Genomic DNA, 21,092 nt, shown 5'->3' on the forward strand with positions numbered 1-21,092 from the left:
AATATAATATAATATAATATAATATAATATAATATAATATAATATAATATAATATAATGGGCCAACATGTACCACGCACACACAAAATAGGCACCTGGTCCGATTTAAGAAGCTTTTTACATCCACGTGGTCAGACTTGGATACATCACTGTGTGCATGTGTGCACCAAGGCTGGACTGGGACAAAAAATCGGCCCGGGCATTTTGACTAGAGACCGGCCCACCAGGATAAAGATTGAAAATGTGATGTCATTCAGGGGTAAAACAGCAAAGGATTCTGGGAACTTGTGGCAAGAGGTACTAGCGCACGCAGGCTTTCAATTGAACTCAGTCACACAGCGATAATAAGAAACCCAAAAAATGTCAAGAAGCTGTTGTATTATTAACTGCAATAGCCGGTCGCATGACAGCCACGGGAAGCCGACGGGTAAAGAGATCGGTTTTTTTAATCGGATTACGTCGTTGAAGAGAAATTTTTTAAGCCATGTTTCCGAAGTAAGAGCCGACGGATGGTCTGGATATACCAAATATAACGTCTCAGAACACTCCAGCTCACATGTTAGTCTGCTCCAAGCATTCCCACAAAGGTCAGAGTTTTGTAGTAGTTATTACATCATTTTTCTTAACATAATTGATGATATAGGTTACAAGCAAGTCTGGCGCTGAACAGAAATTGTCGCGCTATGCTCCTTTATTTATTGTGCATAAATAGTGAATTGTCCTGACACAATATTGTGTTTCGCTTCTGTTATTATGGTACACTGACAAAAACATATGCTTTTATTCACAGGATAAAACAGTTGTTTTGTATCACTAATTGTCCAGTGCGATTACAGCATACAGTATTATTGTCACTGCTACATTTCTGTACCAGAAATTATTTCCACTACTAATTAATTACCGTTGAGCTCAAAGGTCCTATTAATAAACGGTTAACGAATGTGTATTTATGAAGACGATTTGTGAGACTGGTAAACTTATGATACGTACGATGGTCTTTCGTTCTACACGGTGCATTTCAAGGTCCTGCACCCATCCGTCGGTAAACTGTACCTGGGCTTGTTGCAGTGACCTGAAGTTACTAAACTTCATGAGTGTATGCACTCACTCCAAGAACCGTATAATTATAAATCTGAGCGTGGTGAAAGTTGGGCAGCACGCTAACGTCTTTTGTCCACTCTGTGTGCTCGTAAGGGTCTGACCCGTTCACTCCTTTGATTTTTTCCTCGTACACAGCAAATTCAAAAGTGTTAAATGTTTTGGTGTTAATAGTCTCCTTGCAAAAGTAGAGTTAATTTTACTCTAAGCAGAGTCACATTCTTTTAATGTAACTCTGAGGTGTAAAATGATAGTAGTTAAAATCGAGTGTTAAAAATGAGTGTTTCTCTGTCAAATCTGGAGGTGTTACAATGGAAACATTAACTCTTGACCTCTTAACTCTGAACTCCTAGACGGGCTATGACACCAACAGAGTAAATTCACAGACTCCGCCCCCAGCACGGCTCCAATCGAAGCTGAAGTGAAGCCGTTTCAGAACATTTTGCTCTACATATTTGAGTTGTTTGCCATGCTTGGTAAGTCATTTTTTCAAAGATTGTTTCAATTGTTATTATGAGCTTTTACTTCTGTGGCTCTTTGGAGTTGAGACAAAGCTGTGTGAAAGGCATTAGCCATGTTGCTCGCTGATAGCATAATATTCTGTTTTAGCTAGCTGAAAGGTATTGTTTGCGGGCAAATACCACAGCCTTGAAAAAAAGCTTGCATGTGAATTTTCAGTCAAACTTTTGGTCAAATACACCTAAAACAATGTCTAGAATGTGAAATGTTGGTATAATGGTGCTACTTGAAGCCTGAAAACGATCGCCCATAAAAAAAAAACAAAAACACGAGCAAACAGCAGTAGCTGACGTCCTGACTGGATTCTACGTTAGCATAGATCCCTCCAGAGTTTTGTGCACACGGTTTAGGTAAAAATGAAAAAGGTTGAGGTTTTACATTTAGTTCAGTATTACCTGTTGCCTGTGTCTTTGTCTTTTGGGAAAATACTTTACACAAGTAATGGCTCAAAGAGGATTCCTTTTTTTTTTACTGTGCTGCAATTGTTTACTGGATTATTTGTGCCATTAATTAGTGTCAACTAATTTTTATTCAATCTCCACACAGGATATGCTTGTGAAGATGGAATATGGGGGAGAGCAGAAGTGCGTTGAAGTTCCACAGAGGGATGAATGAAGGACATGCATATTGTATTGAAGAAATAAGTGATGAGATGCTGTTATTTGCATTTACCATGTCAGACCTTTTGATAAACAAAATTCTAATGAAAGTGAGAACATGTACACTGTTACATCTTTCAGAAAATGTTTTGAAATTGTGGTGCACAGTTCAGAATAAATGTTTTTCAAAAACCATTGCATCTTTTTAGTAAATGTTTATTTCCAAAAGAAATTTCTAGAAGTTCAGAACAGTAAAATTCCTGCTTTTTAGAATGAATTAGAAGATAACTCTTACGTAGTTAAACTAAAATACTCTTTGAGAGTTAATATATAAACTCTTAACACCAAGTGTTAAATTATCAACTTCAGACAGATTTGTTGTTTAACACTAAATCAGAGTTAACGTACTAACTCTCCAAAAAGAGTTAAATTAACACTCTCTGGTGTGGACCCATATAGACACTTTAATAGTGTTGAAATCAAATCCGACAGTGTTAATTTGGACATGCTGGATTTGCTGTGTATCTTTTCTTTGACTTTTCGTCGAGTCTGTCTTTGTACGGACCGGCATTGTTCTCCTTTTGTTTTGTACATTCCTATTTTGTGCGGCAAAGAAAAAACAAGAAGGTATTGGAACCGGAGAATGAAAGTTTTGCGGTGCTGCAAATGCTTGCATTTGATGCGGTACTTGGATTGTTTTGCCACGAGTTCCCGCGAAAATCACGTGATTGCTAAACAAGGGGGAGGGTGCATCCGGCCTCCTCGGCTGTAATTGGTCCAGCCCAGAGTCGATCATGACCAATTGGCCAATCCAACACCTTTCATTATATATACCCTTCCTAAAAAAAAAAAAAAAATCCATCGGCCCATAAAAACAAAAAATCGCCAGCGGCCCACCGGGCAAATGCCCGGTATGCCCGATGGCCAGTCCATCTATGGTGTGCACACAGTGATGTATGCAGTTCCACACAAGCTTCATATTTTAATTTACTAAAAGGAGACCCCGACAGGATCAAATAATAATAATACGTTATTTTCTGGTATGTCTGGTAGCTCATATTAACACAACCCAACAATTATTATTATTATTATTATTATTATTTTAAAGGGTCTAACACCTAGCACACTTTTAAAATCAATCATTATATGTACAAAAGAAAAAATATTATGCTTTCTTCAAAGCACGGTCTGCAGGAGGTACGTCAGTTAGCGGAAAACAATCATGGCTCTCTCCATAGGACAAATATGTAGAACTGAAATGAGTTTCCAGAGAGCTCCCTCTAGTGTCAGACTGTCAGACTGCGCTGACTCGTCATTCTGCGCAGCAAAATTCAAAGATCTGTGTGAAAGCAAAGAAAGGCCAGGAGTGCAGAGGGTGCTGTAACACCTGTATCACAGCGTTCAAACACACTCTACTCTTCCTTTTGACATTTCTCTGTCAATGTGTGACAGAAAGTTATTAGTTACTGTTTTTTCTGTTTGTACTGCCAAGCATCATCATCATAGTCAAACATGGTGCATTTTTCACAATGGACTATCTGCTGAGTCCCATCAGGAGCCAATATGAAAATATTACTAGTATTATTATTATTTTCTAGCTACCAGCTTGCTACAAAGAGCACAACATTCTCCATGTGTCAAATCATAGTTATGGTCCACGAGACGATGGGAGAGACTCGCACACCTGTCCCTTATGAACGCCCTCACACATGACTTGAACGTTAAATGGGCTGATTGCTTTTCTTTTCTCCCGGAGCGCACAGAGCACTTTATACAACAGGCCGCATGTTTTCCTGTGCTTAAGAGGATTCTTGCCCATTGATATTTGCATATTTGGCATGCAAACTGGAGCAGCCAGGGATCAACCCACCAGTCTTCCAGTCAGTGGATGACCCACTCTACCTCCTGAGCTTCAGCCAGGTCCAACCAGTGGACAGTGAAAATGTCCTCATTGCGCCTCACGAAGAAACCTGTGAACACAAAGTCACATCTGACTATTATCATCACTGCACCCAGATAAAGGTGCTGCCCAGCTGGTGAACATTAGAGCCGGTTGGACACGACTATGCTGTGATTTCGAGCTGGGTAAAAGATGCTAAATTAGCTTTTCTCTCTCTCTCTCTCTCTCTCTCTCACACACACACACACACACACACACACACACACACACACACACACACACAACCGAGTTTAACAATGTAGCAGCTGTATTTCATTTTCTTTGCACTCACAGAAAAAAACTTTGTCTAATCCCAAGAATCCACCTGTCAGTGTTACAATGATGGAATTAAACCATTTTAAATGGGAGACCTGCTGGCTTCAATAAGACAGTTGATTTTTTTTACAGCAGAACACTTGGGGCTGCTGCAGAGAGGAAGGAAGAGGAGGAGGTACAAGCTGCAGCTCTCAGCCACAGACTTGCATACTGTGTTTGGCACTAACTAGCTGAAGAGAGCCATTGCTATAAATCTCTGATGGGGTTAACTTTTTTATTGTTGCTCAAACTTTAGAGCTCAACCCTGCACTTGTGGGGTGCAAAGAGACTGCATGCCAAATAAGAACACCAATTTTCCAAAGCCAAAGCCAACAAAGAGCCGCAGATTAGACAAACAGAGACGAGCAGGCAGTGGAACTTTAACCTGGTGGTGCGCTCAGCGGGAGCGGGACGTCCCCTGCTGGCTTCCTCTGTTGACTTATAATAGAAAGACAATGGAAAAAGCAATCAAAGATTTCCACCCACTTATTACATATATGTATATTTTTTAAATGTGCATTACGTATCTCAGTACTTTGACGAGCTTTCCAACTCACAGCCCACGCTGCTAATTTGAAATGTCGGGACATTTTATTTTCATCCCCTTGCACAAAGCTGTGAGCTCGTCACTGGAGGAACAAGGGAAGGTTAATGGCTGCACATGTACACACAGTGTGTGGTGTGTGTGTGTGTGTGTTCAACCCGTCTATGAAGATGCATATTTTAAATATCAACTCAACACATGAGATGGAAGCATAACCACATTATTAACCTTTCCACAGAGCAGACGTCTTCCTCCCCACACCTGCGGGTAGTGCTTGCTCATAGGGATCATCAACAAAGCACGTTGAAGCGACTCTTGCTGTAAACTGGCACCGTGTGAATTTATGTGGCTGAACTGAATCCACATTACTGAAACATTTATGTAAATTCTGAAAAACTGAATGTTTTAACATTGCGTGTTAATTCTTCACGAGGCAACTTTGTTACAACTTTGACATGCCCTGTATGTTAGTACATGTACTAACATACAGGGCAACTACTCACCAAATGAATTTCACTGTTGTGGATATAACGTCTTAACTGGTTCATTGTTAATTATAAACGGACTTATCCTTTACTTGTATTTATTAGAAATATTACAGGGAGTGCAGAATTATTAGGCAAGTTGTATTTTTGAGGAATAATTTTATTATTGAACAACAACCATGTTCTCAGTGAACCCAAAAAACTTGTTAATATCAAAGCTGAATGTTGTTGGAAGTAGTTTTTAGTTTGTTTTTAGTTTTAGCTATTTTAGGGGGATATCTGTGTGTGCAGGTGACTATTACTGTGCATAATTATTAGGCAACTTAACAAAAAACAAATATATACCCATTTCAATGATTTATTTGTACCAGTGAAACCAATATAACATCTCCACATTCACAAATATACATTTCTGACATTCAAAAACAAATCAGCGACCAATATAGCCACCTTTCTTTGCAAGGACACTCAAAAGCCTGCCATCCATGGATTCTGTCAGTGTTTTGATCTGTTCACCATCAACATTGCGTGCAGCAGCAACCACAGCCTCCCAGACACTGTTCAGAGAGGTGTACTGTTTTCCCTCCTTGTAAATCTCACATTTGATGATGGACCACAGGTTCTCAATGGGGTTCAGATCAGGTGAACAAGGTGGCCATGTCATTAGTTTTTCTTCTTTTATACCCTTTCTTGCAGCCACGCTGTGGAGTACTTGGACGCGTGTGATGGAGCATTGTCCTGCATGAAAATCGTGTTTTCCTTGAAGGATGCAGACTTCTTCCTGTACCACTGCTTGAAGAAGGTGTCTTCCAGAAACTGGCAGTAGGACTGGGAGTTGAGCTTGACTCCATCCTCAACCCGAAAAGGCCCCACAAGCTCATCTTTGATGATACCAGCCCAAACCAGTACTCCACCTCCACCTTGCTGGCGTCTGAGTCGGACTGGAGCTCTCTGCCCTTTACCAATCCAGCCACGGGCCCATCAAGACTCACTCTCATTTCATCAGTCCATAAAACCTTAGAAAAACCAGTCTTGAGATATTTCTTGGCCCAGTCTTGACGTTTCAGCTTGTGTGTCTTGTTCAGTGGTGGTCGTCTTTCAGCCTTTCTTACCATGGCCATGTCTCTGAGTATTGCACACCTTGTGCTTTTGGGCACTCCAGTGATGTTGCAGCTCTGAAATATGGCCAAACTGGTGGCAAGTGGCATCTTGGCAGCTGCACGCTTGACTTTTCTCAGTTCATGGGCAGTTATTTTGCGCCTTGGCTTTTCCACACGCTTCTTGCGACCCTGTTGACTATTTTGAATGAAACGCTTGATTGTTCGATGAAGCTTTGCAATTTTGAGACTGCTGCATCCCTCTGCAAGATATCTCACTATTTTTGACTTTTCTGAGCCTGTCAAGTCCTTCTTTTGACCCATTTTGCCAACGGAAAGGACGTTGCCTAATAATTATGCACACCTGATATAGGATGTTGATGTCATTAGACCACACCCCTTCTCATTACAGAGATGCACATCACCTAATATGCTTAATTGGTAGTAGGCTTTCGAGCCTATACAGCTTGGAGTAAGACAACATGCATGAAGAGGATGATGTGGACTTACTCTATCTATCTATCTATCTATCTATCTATCTATCTATCTATCTATCTATCTATCTATCTATCTATCTATCTATCTATCTATCTATCTATCTATCTATCTATCTATCTATCTATCTACCTTTTTAATTAATTAATTAATTAATACAGAAAGTGAGAGAGAGATAGGTTCATATGGGCCCCCCTTTTCATTTGTGTCAGTTTCTTTCATTGAAGCTGGTTTTCAAAACCCACAGATTTGGTCTTTTTTCCATTTTGTTTTAATTTCTTAAAATAATTTAAAAAATGTGTGAAAGTGAAACATGTGGACACACACACACACACACACACACACACACACACACACACACACACACACACACACACACACACACACACACACACACACACACAGTTTACAGGTGAGTCTGCAGCAACATGTACACCCATATAAACACGTCCAACAAACATATCCAGTCTGAAAGTGTACATTTGCACATACAATGGATTTTTCACACACATGCGAGACAAACAAAACACACATGCAGTTAGTGGGTGAGGGAGAACTACAGACCACAGCAAGTCACACAGATGGGTGAAAGTGGATCACATCAAAAGTCTCTGTTTTGTGTTCTTTTTTGTTACTCTGCGAATAAAAGCTGACTGACAGCCAGTATCAGCTACAACAACAAAGTGCAGGTTTAGTTTCAGTGCCCACTGCTTCAAAAACAAAACAAACAAACAAAAGCAACTGTAACTGTGCGTGTGTGTGTGTGGGGACACGTGGGTATTCGTTTTCTATGGTTTCATAGCTTCACACAGGAAATGTTCCTACCTGACAGTCACTCACTTCTCTTTACTGAACATGGTGTTTGTTAGCACGTGGCAAATAGCTTTCACGTAGTGAGGACTGTGATAACCCCCCTCACACCTTACAGGAAACAAAATCTGTCCTCGTCACAGACCAGCATCAAACACGGGCAGCTTAGCTTCAGAGGACAGCAAGATGAGGCTGAGGGCTCTGTGGATGGTGGTGATGGTGTGCTTCAGTGATGGAGAAGGCACAGAATGCTCAGGTAAGACCAGTGAATTTGTGAAATAACTTCAGTTATTTGTATAAGTGAGTGTATTAATCAATGTGACGACTTTCAGAATGACAGAGCTGTCGCGTGTCGGATTCTTGTGCTTTTACTGACTTTGCAGTGGTTATAAAGCGAGTTTGTTATGGACACAAAATGTTCTTTCTTGTACTGCATACTGTGGGACACCAAATGAAATACTAATACATGGCTCACAAATAACTTTTAGTACACAACATGTACACTCTGAGAAACAGTAGAAAGTCAAATCTACACTGACATAAACCCTCACACGGGAAAGTTTGATAAGCTGGCTTGACTCGGAAAACTATGCAAACTGACGGGCTCAAAAAACGAGAAAAACTAAAGAGTGAGTTATTCTTTAGTGCAGCTCTTTGACTGGATACTGGATGAATCAGATGTGAGGTATATAACCTCAGAATGAATGACCTAGATGTCATATTCTGCCACACACAATCACAGGAACGCTGGTTTTTATAGCAGTAAAACTGTGAATAACTACACTTTTACACTGTGCTGCACCACAGAAAGAACAGCCCTGAAAATGAGACAATATCTCTGGGCGACGTTGCCTTTTTAATTTGAGAGTTCAGAGGAGAATGGCCAGACATGTTCCAGCTATTTAAAGCAGAAACCTGACTGAGAAGACGAAACCATCCACAGAGCAGACATGGAGACAAAAGGTACCTAAGAAAACTACAATCAGCACAGCAGGGCGAGGGACTAAAGCACAAACAGATAAACATATGAACACAAATCCTTTCTTAAAACAAAGACAGTCCAGAATACAAAACTAGAGATACTAGCAATAAAGAAGAGTAAACCGAGAACACCATGACTGTGAATGATCCAACAGTTACTTTATTGTTTCATACAACACAAAGAGAAACTGTTGCAAAGCTCTTAGTAATAAACAGAAGCTTCTTCTTTTATGGTCACAAAAGTGTGACAAATCATAAACACTTAAAAAAAAAAATAATGATGATAATAGTAGTAATTTAAAAGACTGTGAGTTTAAATTTTCTGAGACAGTGTTTGTTCATACACAGTGTCAGCAGCACTTAAAGAAAGAACAAATTCAGATTTGAAAACATGGATCAATCAGTGATTCCTGCACAGTTTATGCACTGATATGTATGTACACTGTAAAAATGACTCAAATGGCCTTCACATGGGAATATGGACCAAAATCTCCAAGGACTGTTTCCAGCAGCTTGTTGAATCAAGTCAAAAGGGTCCAACCAGTGCTAATGAAGCGTCCCTGAGAAACTGGCTGCTGAGTGATCCCAGTACAAGATTTTAAGGAGACAATCTGTGTTTGGACAAATAAAGAAAACAAAAGGATTATACTCGTAGGTTTCAGTCAAAGAGCCTTTTCACACATTCTGACACATTTCTTTCAGTGTGTTGTGTCAGTGGTGCTTCAATTTTCTGGTTTCTTACCTTCCTGGTTTTGATTGCCCTTTCCATGCTGGGCTGTCTGGTTTCTTCCAACAGTATAAAGACACTGAGGTTAACACCGTGCATAGAAGCTCCATGTGCCATCATATTTAGGTTAAAAACAGTCATGAGAGGATCAAGTCTGATGTCCAGGAACACTCACAGTTTAAAAGAAAATACAGCGGTTTGAAAAGTGTGTTAGGGGTACAGCAGCACGACACTCTCTAGTTAACCCTGATTTTCCTAAAACGTAACCTGGATCATATTTTACTTGTTGACTGAAAAATTGTAAACTGGGGAATTCCAGGTAAGAAGCTGAAAATGTTTTGGTTCATGTTTCAGTTCTTCTTTGACAACAACTGACAGAAATCCCAGTTCGACCACAGATCAGAGCGTGCCTGCAGGGATGGGATTTGAGCCTGGAGTGGCAAACCTGAGCTGGACATCAGAGTTGTGTCAGAGCAGCATGTTCCAGCAAGTTTGCAGAACCAGTGATGATACTACAGGTTGTGTCAATGACATCAAACAAGGGCAGGCTGAATGCTCTGTTTTGTTCATTTTCATTCTAGGAGTTTTATTTCTCCACCAGTAGGGAACAAAAACACTCCTTTAAATCTGTGAAGTGACCACTGATCTGTTACTAGTGTCAAAGTTGGGAGATAAAGCAGCCCTGACCAGGCTGCACCTTTTGCTGGATTGAAGCACTGTTGTGGCTCATCTTGAACACTGGGGTGTCTTTAAGGACACTGATGCAGCCTTATCTTTAGGCTAGGACCTCCCCTGTGTGTGTTGCTATAATTCACTGTACCTACATTAGTAACCTGCTGTTCTCTGGTTGTTGTTGCCAGTATACAGCTGTTTACTCGTGGGGTGTGTACATTTGCACACAGTAGAGCTGTGTCAGTGAGAGCTGTGCCTAAAAGTGCTTCATAAATATTTTGACTGACTTACTATTTGTTTTGTGTTCATACTAACTTTGAGCAGAACATTGAACAAAAGCAGAGAAAAGTGCAACAGTTCACGTTGGCATGGGTTACAACATTGTTGGGGTTGGGTGAGAAAAATGTACTGCTTACATGTATTCAGGTTTCACAGTCTTCCAGGTCCTGGGAGCACGCACATCATGCTTGTACATTACAACGCTGAGCATTGCTGTTTGTCCATTATGACAGGTAGCCTCTGCACAACCTCATCCTTTGTTGCTTGGACTCTGTTTTTGTCCATCAGGTGGACCTGTCATCTCAGTGACCGAATCCAGTAAAGTGATGTTTCCATGTCCACGTATCCAAGCCTCAGAGATGAAATATCAGCTAATCTTCAATGACAAACCCATCAGTAAAGTCAGCCTGGATAAGGTCAGTGTGTGAGCTTGTAGCTTTCTTTAGCTGTTTCCTTACTAAGGACATTCATTAAAAACCTTTCAGTATAGATTTTTGTATCATTCAAATATGTTGAATTTCTGTGTCATAGGCGCTGGAGCACATGCAGCACACCTAGCCAGTATGCACCACAGTAATGTAAACAGTTTATGTTGAAGTCATAGTATTCATTTATGTCTCAGAGAAAACTTTGATGAAATGAAAGTCAGATTGCAAGAACTGCTGATCTCTGCCACACGGGAAAACCACAGTGTCTCCTCTGCACTGCACTGAGATCCCATGCAAGTTGGGGTTTCTATTTGTTCACAGTGTGCAGTATCACAATGCAGATGCACTGAATTTTGAAAGCTGTGAGCAATCAAGGCCGTGACATCGACATGTGATGGCAAGCTGACAATTAAAATTGCTGCATGGACCTCTATATCTATTTTTGTGAGGTATTACGCATCTTTGTGCGGAACATCTTTGGTCCCCGTCGTCGTCCCCTGTCTTCAAAAAGACACTTTGTCATTTGAAGCTTTGATGACAGAAATCGAGAGCTCTGTCTGAGACTTCAAAATGTCCCATAGGTGTATGAGCGGAGTTGAGATCTGGGGACTGTGATGGCCTTAGCATAGGAACATCATCACAATCTTTGTTGTCACTGTGTTTTAAGAACAATGACAACTGTATGCAAACCGTTCAGTGCAAGTGAAAAGAATCAAAATCAGAAATACTTTATTAACCCCGAAAGAAATGATGGGAAGGACAAACTGAGGAGGGAGAAGCTGTACCTGTGTTGGGTTACTGTTTCATGTTGAGTCAAAGGCTCTTGGTGACATCATACGTCAGCATATGGATGAAACAGTAATCAGTGGCTGTTGGTATAATATTCCTTTAACTAAATGTCAGGCTGACTTCTTTAGAAAGCTGTATTACAGTTTCACTGACTGTTAAACCAATTTATGTGGTTGCTTCAGATCATACCTCCCCCACAGACCCCCAAACCACATATGAACTTCAAATTCAACTGATTGATGTAAAAATTCATGCAAAAGATCCACAACAGTATGTGCAGAAAGACATTTAAGTAATGTTTTACATTAAATTAAATTTTATTTCATTAATGTAGTGTCACAATATTATATATGTATATATATATATATATATATATATGTGTGTGTGTGTGTGTGTGTGTGTGTGTGTGTGTGTGTGTGTGTGTGTGTGTTGTGCATAGCATTATATACATATTGTGAATATACAATGTCTTTTCAGTGTTTTCCTTGTTTTCTGAAGTGTAGTTTTTATTTTTTCAGGTAACTCACATTTTAGTTTGAGTTATTTGTCTTTAGTGTGGCTGAACATTATCACCTTTCTTCTTCTGTAAGCACGATAAAGGTCAAGTATAGAAACTGCCACCCGTGATCAACAGCAAAATCCCTGTAAATAGCACTTTAAGCAACATTACTATACTTGTTGCAGTCAGTTGGTCAGTATTCATAAATCAGTGTTATGTATGTTATGTATATTTTTAAGACATACACATAAACACATGTAACTTATTTTTAATTTCTAAATGTAACGTCTCTCCTATAATCAGGATGTGCATGACTGGCATGATTGTATCATTTCACCACACACAAAAAGATAATACTGACGTCACTGAGCTCTGTGTCACACACTTTCAGACTATATATATAAATTCAAATTCAAATTCAAATTTTATTTGTCACGTACACAGTCATACACAGTACGATATGTAGTGAAATGCTTGGACAACTGCTCGTGACCTAAAGAAAACAAAAAAGGAAAAGGCTATGAATAAGATAGGAAATAAATATGAAAAATTAAAAAGGGTAAATTTAACTAGGAAGGAATAAAATATAAATTAAGGTTAAAAATGAAATAACTGTACAACACAAATTAGAATGAAGGGTAAATTTAACTGGGAAGAATAAGATAAAGATAAATATATAAATTAAAGTTGAAAATAAAATAACTGTACAACAAAATACACAATATAGAACTATATAAGAATGTATGAAGGAATCTAAATATAAATAAATATATACACAATAACAGCAGCTGTACAAGTATTAACCGGAAATGAAGAATATAGTGACCAGTGTTGTGCAAAACCAAAGTCCAGAAAGTCCAGTGTGTGTGTAAGAACCATATGTGTGGGTCAGTACTGTGTGGTGGTGTGATTATATATATATATATATACTTAATGCATACTGCAGTAATTATTGATTACTCTTTCCTCTTGTATTTTCTCTAATATTTTGGAAAAAGCCTGTGTAAAGCCGGGTAAATGAGACATGTGTGGTAGATGAGTTTACTGAAGTCAGCCATCCAAGGCAACGGACAGAGCACAAGAGTGGTGAAGAGGAGGCAGGGTGACAGAACAATAGTAGCAAGAGTGAAAGGGGAGGTTTACCAGATGTTAGTGAGAGCTTTGATGTATGGTTTGGAGATGGGGGCATTGACAAAAGAGACAGGATACTGGACTGGAAGTGGCAGAGTTTTCAAGATTTTCACTGGGAGAGTCCAGAATGACAGGATTAGAAATGAGAACATCAGAGGTTCAGGTTGAGCAGTTTGGAGAGGCGAGGCTGAGATGGTGTGGACATGTGCAGTCTGAGCACATGACAACCATCTATGTTTAACCCATGTGTGAACCTAATGAGCTCTGCTTCTTTCAAACTTGCTCCTTTGAATTAAACATATAAAAAAGCTCTATAACTCAATGTTATGAGCCATATTAAAATGATAAAAGCATTTTTAATAGAAATGAGATTTTCAGTTAATCTGAACAATAGTTCAAATAAATCAACTCAGAGAAAGACGGAGTCACAGAAACAGCGTAGATAAGAAAAGTAAATATTTTATTTTTAGTTAATAAAGTACGTGCTCTATTTCAATCAGTGTGAACATTCAGAGGCATCCATGCATGAGCTGATTGTGTGCTGCTGACTGGGTCTGTGGGGCAACAGTCTAAACATGGCTGACGAGGCTCCCGCTCTATGGCCACCTCGTCTGGTGGATTACAGTAACGCCTTACAAGTAACGCGTTACTGTAATCCAATTACTTTTTTCAAGTAACGAGTAAAGTAAGGGATTACTATTGCAAAAAAGGTAATTAGATCACTGTTACTTTCCCGTAAGCACACTGCGTTACTAAAACCGTGATTTTTCTGCGAGAATGTCTCACGACAGTGACGTAAGCGAGTGCGACGTTCGTGACAACAGCTGTGTGCAGATCAACAACGGATCATATATCGATTGCAGAGAGAGTATGAGCGTGCAGCGTTTAAAGCGTGGAAGTACTGACCTTACTTTGAGTTTGATTCCATAAAAAGGGACAAAAACATTAGTGTCCGCTGTGCGTGGGAAGAAAACTTCTTTTTACAGCGAAAAAACCCCTAAACGCCCGAGAAAGCACCAAATACGCTGCCGCTGGAATGTGACATTCACAGAGAAACTGCCGTATCCTTCCACTGACCGCCGCGGCACACCTGCCCCAGGGCAAACCTCCGCCTGCCCCACTCCTGCTCTACAGGTGAAAATAGAGCAACAGGACCGCTGAGTCTTTGACTTTTTTATTTGTTTTCTGCTGTTTTACTTGCGTCTATTTAAAAGACTGAGTGTAAACACAAAACACTACTTTATCTTATGTGCTGGAATGTGCAGAAAATAGGTTTAGATGTTAAACAAATTTCTTCCAGTCAGAGAATGTTGCAGATAATTAAATCTTTGCTTGATGCATAAAGTTTTAAAGTTTAAAAAGAGACGTTTTCATTTGATTACATTCTGTATGATGGATTATGCAGAAAAAGTAGAATTGGGCTGAAAGATCCAAGACGTCATTACCTATTTAGGGGATAAATCATGTTTTAAAAAGTAACTAAGTAACTAATTACTTTTGAAAATAAGTGATCAGTAAAGAAACAGGATTACTTTTTTCGGGAGGTAATCAGTAATTAGTTACTGATTACTTTTTTCAAGTAACTTGACCAACACTGCCGGTGGGACACTGGAAAATCCGAAACCGAAAAATCATCTCCTGGACGTGCCTCGGGGTCTCCATGTGGTAGGACATGCCTGAGACATCTCTCCTCGGCCTGAGTGACATCCCAGCCAGATGCCGGAAACACCTGGACTCACTCCATTCAATGAATTCAGTTGAAATGATGGTGAATGATTGCTTGTTTTCTTTATACAGAACCACACTGCACAGTTTGAAGTCACAGTGAGTGAGAGTGGGGTGTATTCCTGCATCACTGAGAAGATTTATCCTCCACCATACAAACAGAGCTGTCAGAGAATCCAAGTCAATGTGACCGGTAAAACACGTACACACAAACTCATTAAGAAAACCATTGCTTTCCATTCTGTGTGTGAGATCATGAATTGTCTGATTGTCTCTATGTTTGTATGTCTTAGTCTGTGTGTTACCCAGGTGTCTCTTCTCTGTCCTTTTACCTCATGTATGTCCAAGTCCTCAGTTTTCCTCGGTGTCGTGCGAGCGCCTGATGCTGTGCGCTCTGTTTGTTCCATGTCTAGTTTCTTATATGACCGAGTTTGCTGCGTTCGGGTGCACCTCCCACCTACCTACATGCCAAATAGTGACATTAAGTGCAACAAACAGTAAAAATGAATCCAGCAGTTATGAACCTGGTAATTCAATAATTTATCTGTTCTGTTTATTTTCTACATACAACCGCATAGAATTATGTGAGGTAAGACTGAATCCAAAAACTTTTAAATTCCTCTTGCAGAGTCTCACAAAGCTTAAAACAAAAACAAGTGCTGGTGAGTTGCAGCCTCCTGGAGTCTGGTTACGCTCTTTGCACATCACAGACTCAGATAAAGAGACTTTTCACACTCAGTCTTTGACTCCCTGCTTAATTAGGTTATTCGATCATAGTTATGCAGAGTCCCTGCAGCTGGTAGGACCACATGTATGTCTGTGTGGTCAGGAGATTGAAAGTCCCTGCAAACAGTATTGAGGACAGCAGAGGGTCTTCCCCACATCCAGGTCACTGCACAGGAACACTGTCTGAGCAGAACAAATACATTACAAAGTCTCTTCTCCCCGCTGACGAGGCTCTAAAGGTTCACAGCGGGTAAAATAAATATGAAACATGTCACCAGTTTTAAGTACATATATTTCTAAAGGTGCTAATTTAATGCTAACTTTGAATTCTGACCAGATCTGCAGTCCACACAAACCAACAAATGAAACCACAGATGCTCACAAATGAGATTATGAGGAATAATCATAAATGACATTGAAAAAGTATTGAACACATGCAGAAAGGGAGGTGTGAAAGGCACGGGATGTCACGACAGCTGAAATCAGTCATGTGGGGAGGGGAGTGGGGTAAGCAGCCCTGCTACTCACTGCTGCTCCCCACCAGTTGTTGTTGCTTCCTAAAATACTGAAGGGTCCAGTGAGCATTGTTGGGGCCATAATCTGCAAGTGGAAAGAACATAATTTCACCATAAACTGGCCACAACCAGACAGATTTCAGACAGAATGAACAGCATGATCAGGAGAGCCAAGGAGCATCTGACCTGGGATCAGCAGGTATGATCGTTTCAAAGAAAACATGAACTGAAGAAGCTTCTCGGATGAGAGGTGAAACGTCTTCAAGCAACTTAAAGAAGTCCAGACGCTTTTCTTTGCAAGCTCCTTTGAAAACAATAAGTAATGCACTCAGCCGCCATTATTCAGACTCTAATGCTGTAAAAACAAACATGTTAAAGTGAATTTAAAGTTTGCTGAACAACATTTAGACAAGCCTGTGCAATACTGGGAAATATAGTCGTGTCAGATGAGACTAAAACTGGAAAACTCTTTGGATGCCATCATGCATGCCATGTTTGGAGGTCACAAAGTACCCCAAAACACCACACCAACAGTGAGGTTTAGGTGGGGACATCAAGGAAGGATTTCAGAGGTACTTTTCCCACATGAATGTGAAATATAATATATAATGATAATAATATAAACTGTACTCTTATGGAATTTCAGATGGGAAGAATTGGACATCAATCAACGACAGCATCATACCTGTTAAGGACTGTCCATGCAATCCTCCATTAATCCCAGAGGTGGTGATGTGGGCGGGATCTTGTGCTTTATTGGTCTACAGCCTGACAATCACCTGCATAACCATTGCTATATGGGTAAGAATAAGAAGATGGATTTCACTCATTTGTCCACATAAAAGTAGCCAAAGCAGGTAAAAGGATCAAAATGGGGTAACCATGGAGATACCTTTGTACACAGACGCCTCCTGGGCCTGCTTCTCTTGATCAGTGTTAGTGAAAGTAGAAAACATATGACACAAAATAGAAATGGTCAAAGTTATATGTGACTGACAGTAGAAAACATGGTGAGGTTATCCATGTTACTGGATCAGGAATTCACTTCAGAAAGATGGTTTCTGCCTTTTTATGTCATTCTTATCACTGATCTGGGTTCAGGGGGTTACTTTCCTCACAAGTTTCTTTCATATCATTAATTCAATATTTTAAAACCAAATTGCCACATCATGTCCGACAGCTTTATGTCACAGCTGGAGTCACGAGAAACTTCATAAACTGCAGACGACATTAGGGATGAAAATTAGACACAGTTTACTGTCCATATGTGTCTGATTGAAAGATGAGGAGAGAGCTGTAGTGCAGTGGACTGGGCTAATGAGGGAACTGAGGCATCATCTTTCTTTTCTCTGTAAGCTAAATTTGTGGATTGTAAGCTATAATTTAACATTCTCAGCTCAGCAGTTGTGAGTTGTCTGGGGAAAGAGCATGTTCAATTTTAGAAAAATCTCAGTATACATGAATACAAATCACTCTATTGGGCTTGAATGCAAAATTCAGTGGTGTAGGACAGATATTAGTTCTTATGAGCATCATTCTGTAAGAGCCATTAGCTGAACCGTTCCTCAGCTCCTGTGCAGAGGTCAAATCCTAAAATATCTGCAAACGACACCGTGTCTCTCTGCACATGTTTGCAGGCAGTAATATTCAAAATAGCGAGCTCATCAGCTTTAACTCATCAACGGTAGAGGTAATGAAGAAGAAACCAGATGCATTACCAAGAAGACGGAAAGCTTTCTCACTGGGTTTTTAGCAGACGTAGCTGATTTTATCAGTTCAGACATTTTCAGCTGATATCAGTTTGTAGATGCTAACCCACTGAAATATGACTGAGATAGCTGAAGCTTGCAAAACAACTAAACCAAAGCAGTTTTTATGCGGTTGAGTGTTTTTGTATAGCACACTCAGTGTGAGATAACCCACCCCCTTCTTCCTAGTGTAAAAACAGCACTTGAAGCCTCGATGTGAGGATTTCTGTCATTTCCATTTGGTCACAAAAAACGGTCATGATGAAACTGCACACTGATGAGACGGACAGCATGTAGCTCTAGGTGCACACCAAAGACAACCCTCCACTTTCAAACATAATATTAATAATATTTACGAGCAGACATGACCCAGATCGAGTGACTGAAGCTCAGCAGGAAAGTGTTTACAGAGGTCAGCTGTTCCTCCACAGGACTGGAAGTCTGTTTGCAACCACAGCTACGGCCACCTGGTGGCCTTCAGATAGAATGCAGCTTTAAGCCACTTCACTGACTTCATTTTTCCAAATCAGGACCTACATCCATGTTTTATACTGTCTATGATTTCTGCTAACAGTGTGTAATTTGTGTATAATAATTAGGAGTCATGCAGTAAATAAGAGCCATTCATATCAAAGTAACCACAGAGGGTAGGTGTGTCTATACGCTTTTTAAGGTACACCTGTTAAGCTGCCTGTTGATGCAAATATCTAATAAGCCACACATGGCAGCAACTCTGTGTATAGTGTGCTGTATTCATCTAAAAACACACAACAACAATGTGTCTGTCGGTTTTGTGTTCCTTAGAAAAAGCAGAAGAAAGAAGAGATGGAAAGTGTTGTGTATGAAAACACCAGACCCAGGAAATCTCCCAAACCTTAACTGCTGCTTATGGCAATCATCCATAAATATCACGAGTATTAAACCTAGGAATGCTGCCAACACCATTTAGTACAAGTCAGAGGACTACTGCGTAGGTATGGAAAAGATTCACCTGTTGGGGTCTTTACCAAGTTGTTTTTTGATGTTGTTTGTATGTTTTCTGATGGTTAGTCTAAACGGCGTGGACATGCACAGCACATTTAATGGTATGTCTGGATTTCAGGCATTTGTTTTATGGTTGGTGCTTCGTAGGATTAGGATTAGCACACGTGATGAGTTAGGCTTACCTAACACCATCACAAGGCTGTTTGTCTAAACCTTTCAATTTTTACAATTACCAAAAGGAAAAACAGTATAGACAGATAATAGTAGAATTATTGTTAATTATTCTTATTTAAACTTGTTGATATTAACCAGGTCACTGATGACCCATCCAGGGTAAGGGAGCAGAATCTGGGCTTAGAATCCCCATCTTTCTGTAGGACATTCATCCACCACCCAAAGGCCAAAAACTTTAATGGAAACAACAGTAATGACATTTACTTAATCCAAGATGTAACATGTTCTGGTCCTGGAAGATTTGCCTGTTTAGCATGTACTCAAAGCAAAGTCCAACTCTGGATGACTCTGTGGGTGTCAACTGAAAATACTACATGTATACTGAGAAACCATCAGTTAGACACATTACTTATGTAGCAATGTCAACAGACTTTCAGACAAAGAATTGGGGAAATAAAATATTTCAATACACAAAACTTAACACAAAAAGAAAATATAAATAAACAAATTTGTCAAACTGTTCTGACTTCAAAGCACTTTCAGCCTTTAGATCAGTTCACTGTAGCTTGAACCCTAGAAACCCTAGAAAGTCCCAGAACAGAAGAAGTGCACACTGAAAATGTATGTAAGAGTGTAAGTGTATGTAAGTGTGTAAATGTATGTAAGAGTGTAAGTGTATGTAAGTGTGTAAATGTATGTAAGAGTGTAAGTGTATGTAAGTGTGTAAATGTATGTAAGAGTGTAAGTGTATGTAAGTGTGTAAATGTATGTAAGAGTGTAAGTGTATGTAAGTGTGTAAATGTATGTAAGAGTGTAAGTGTATGTAAGTGTGTAAATGTATGTAAGAGTGTAAGTGTATGTAAGTGTGTAAATGTATGTAAGAGTGTAAGTGTATGTAAGTGTGTAAATGTATGTAAGAGTGATCCTTTAGCTTTGCTTTGCTTAATATGTGGCTAAGTGCAACCCTGAGTGGTTCAGCAGAGCACTGGTGGTTGTTAAAAGTTAAAATATTTAAGAACAGTTTAAAACATTTTGTTTGATCTTTACTTTTTTCTTATGTATTATTATTATTATTATTATTATTATTATTATTATTGTTGTTGTATTACTTGTTTAATTAATGATAAAGTCTGTCCCACTACTGTGAAGTATATGTACATTACATGTTGCACAGTAAACACCTTTGCTATAAACATGAGATGTTTTAAAATAGAAAAAATCATGTGTATTTTTAGAACATTTTGCCATTATGTAATGACTGTGTTCACTTCTGGGACTGATGTGCTGAAAATCTATTTCCTTCTCTTGTTTGGTTGATATATGAGTAATTTTCCTTCATATTCAGCTACATTATGCTGTCGTGAGTTCAGAGATGCCTCACGCGTGTGTGGATTTACTCAGAAGTGACTGTATCTTTTTTCTTTGATGAAGATGACAAATGTCTTATTACTCAGAATAAGTGCGCTCATGGCTCTGCAGGAAACCGACACGTCTCAAGTCTCAATATAATCTTGCATATTTTTCTCGTCACTCACTAACATTTAAATGTTATTAATTCATTTATTTTTTAGTTTGTCTCTGTTGAAAATAAATGAATGAATCATTCCTATGAGCAAGACAAGATGCAGCTGGACTCTGAGCTTTAGTTAAGTGGAAGCAACAAAAAGTCTGAGAACACCAGGAAAGATTTACAGCACTTATTTTGAATTTCATAAAACATATTTTTATTATGAATGATTAAAGATGGATATGTCCAAAATACACGTCATGATGAGCTCAGAGCCTGTCAGTCAGTCAGCCGGGTCATGTTTTTA

General features: G+C 39.4%; 1 protein-coding gene across 1 annotated transcript; it reads left to right on the plus strand.

The window, feature by feature from the left end:
• Positions 1-7,716: 7,716 nt before the first annotated feature.
• On the plus strand, positions 7,717-19,961 carry LOC147310804 (uncharacterized). Its single transcript, XM_086267299.1, has 5 exons — positions 7,717-8,156; positions 10,848-10,975; positions 15,204-15,324; positions 17,019-17,173; positions 18,925-19,961. Exons 1-5 carry the CDS (start codon positions 8,087-8,089, stop codon positions 18,997-18,999), a joined length of 549 nt encoding a protein of 182 aa, XP_086123425.1. The 5' UTR covers positions 7,717-8,086; the 3' UTR covers positions 19,000-19,961.
• The last annotated feature ends 1,131 nt before the right edge of the window (positions 19,962-21,092 follow it).

Source organism: Aulonocara sp. 'chitande type north' Nkhata Bay, linkage group LG16, assembly GCF_057382095.1.
Source record: "Aulonocara sp. 'chitande type north' Nkhata Bay isolate Kocher_YH1m ecotype deep benthic linkage group LG16, A_spYH_male_GT1.1, whole genome shotgun sequence".
NCBI lineage: Eukaryota > Metazoa > Chordata > Actinopteri > Cichliformes > Cichlidae > Aulonocara > Aulonocara sp. 'chitande type north' Nkhata Bay.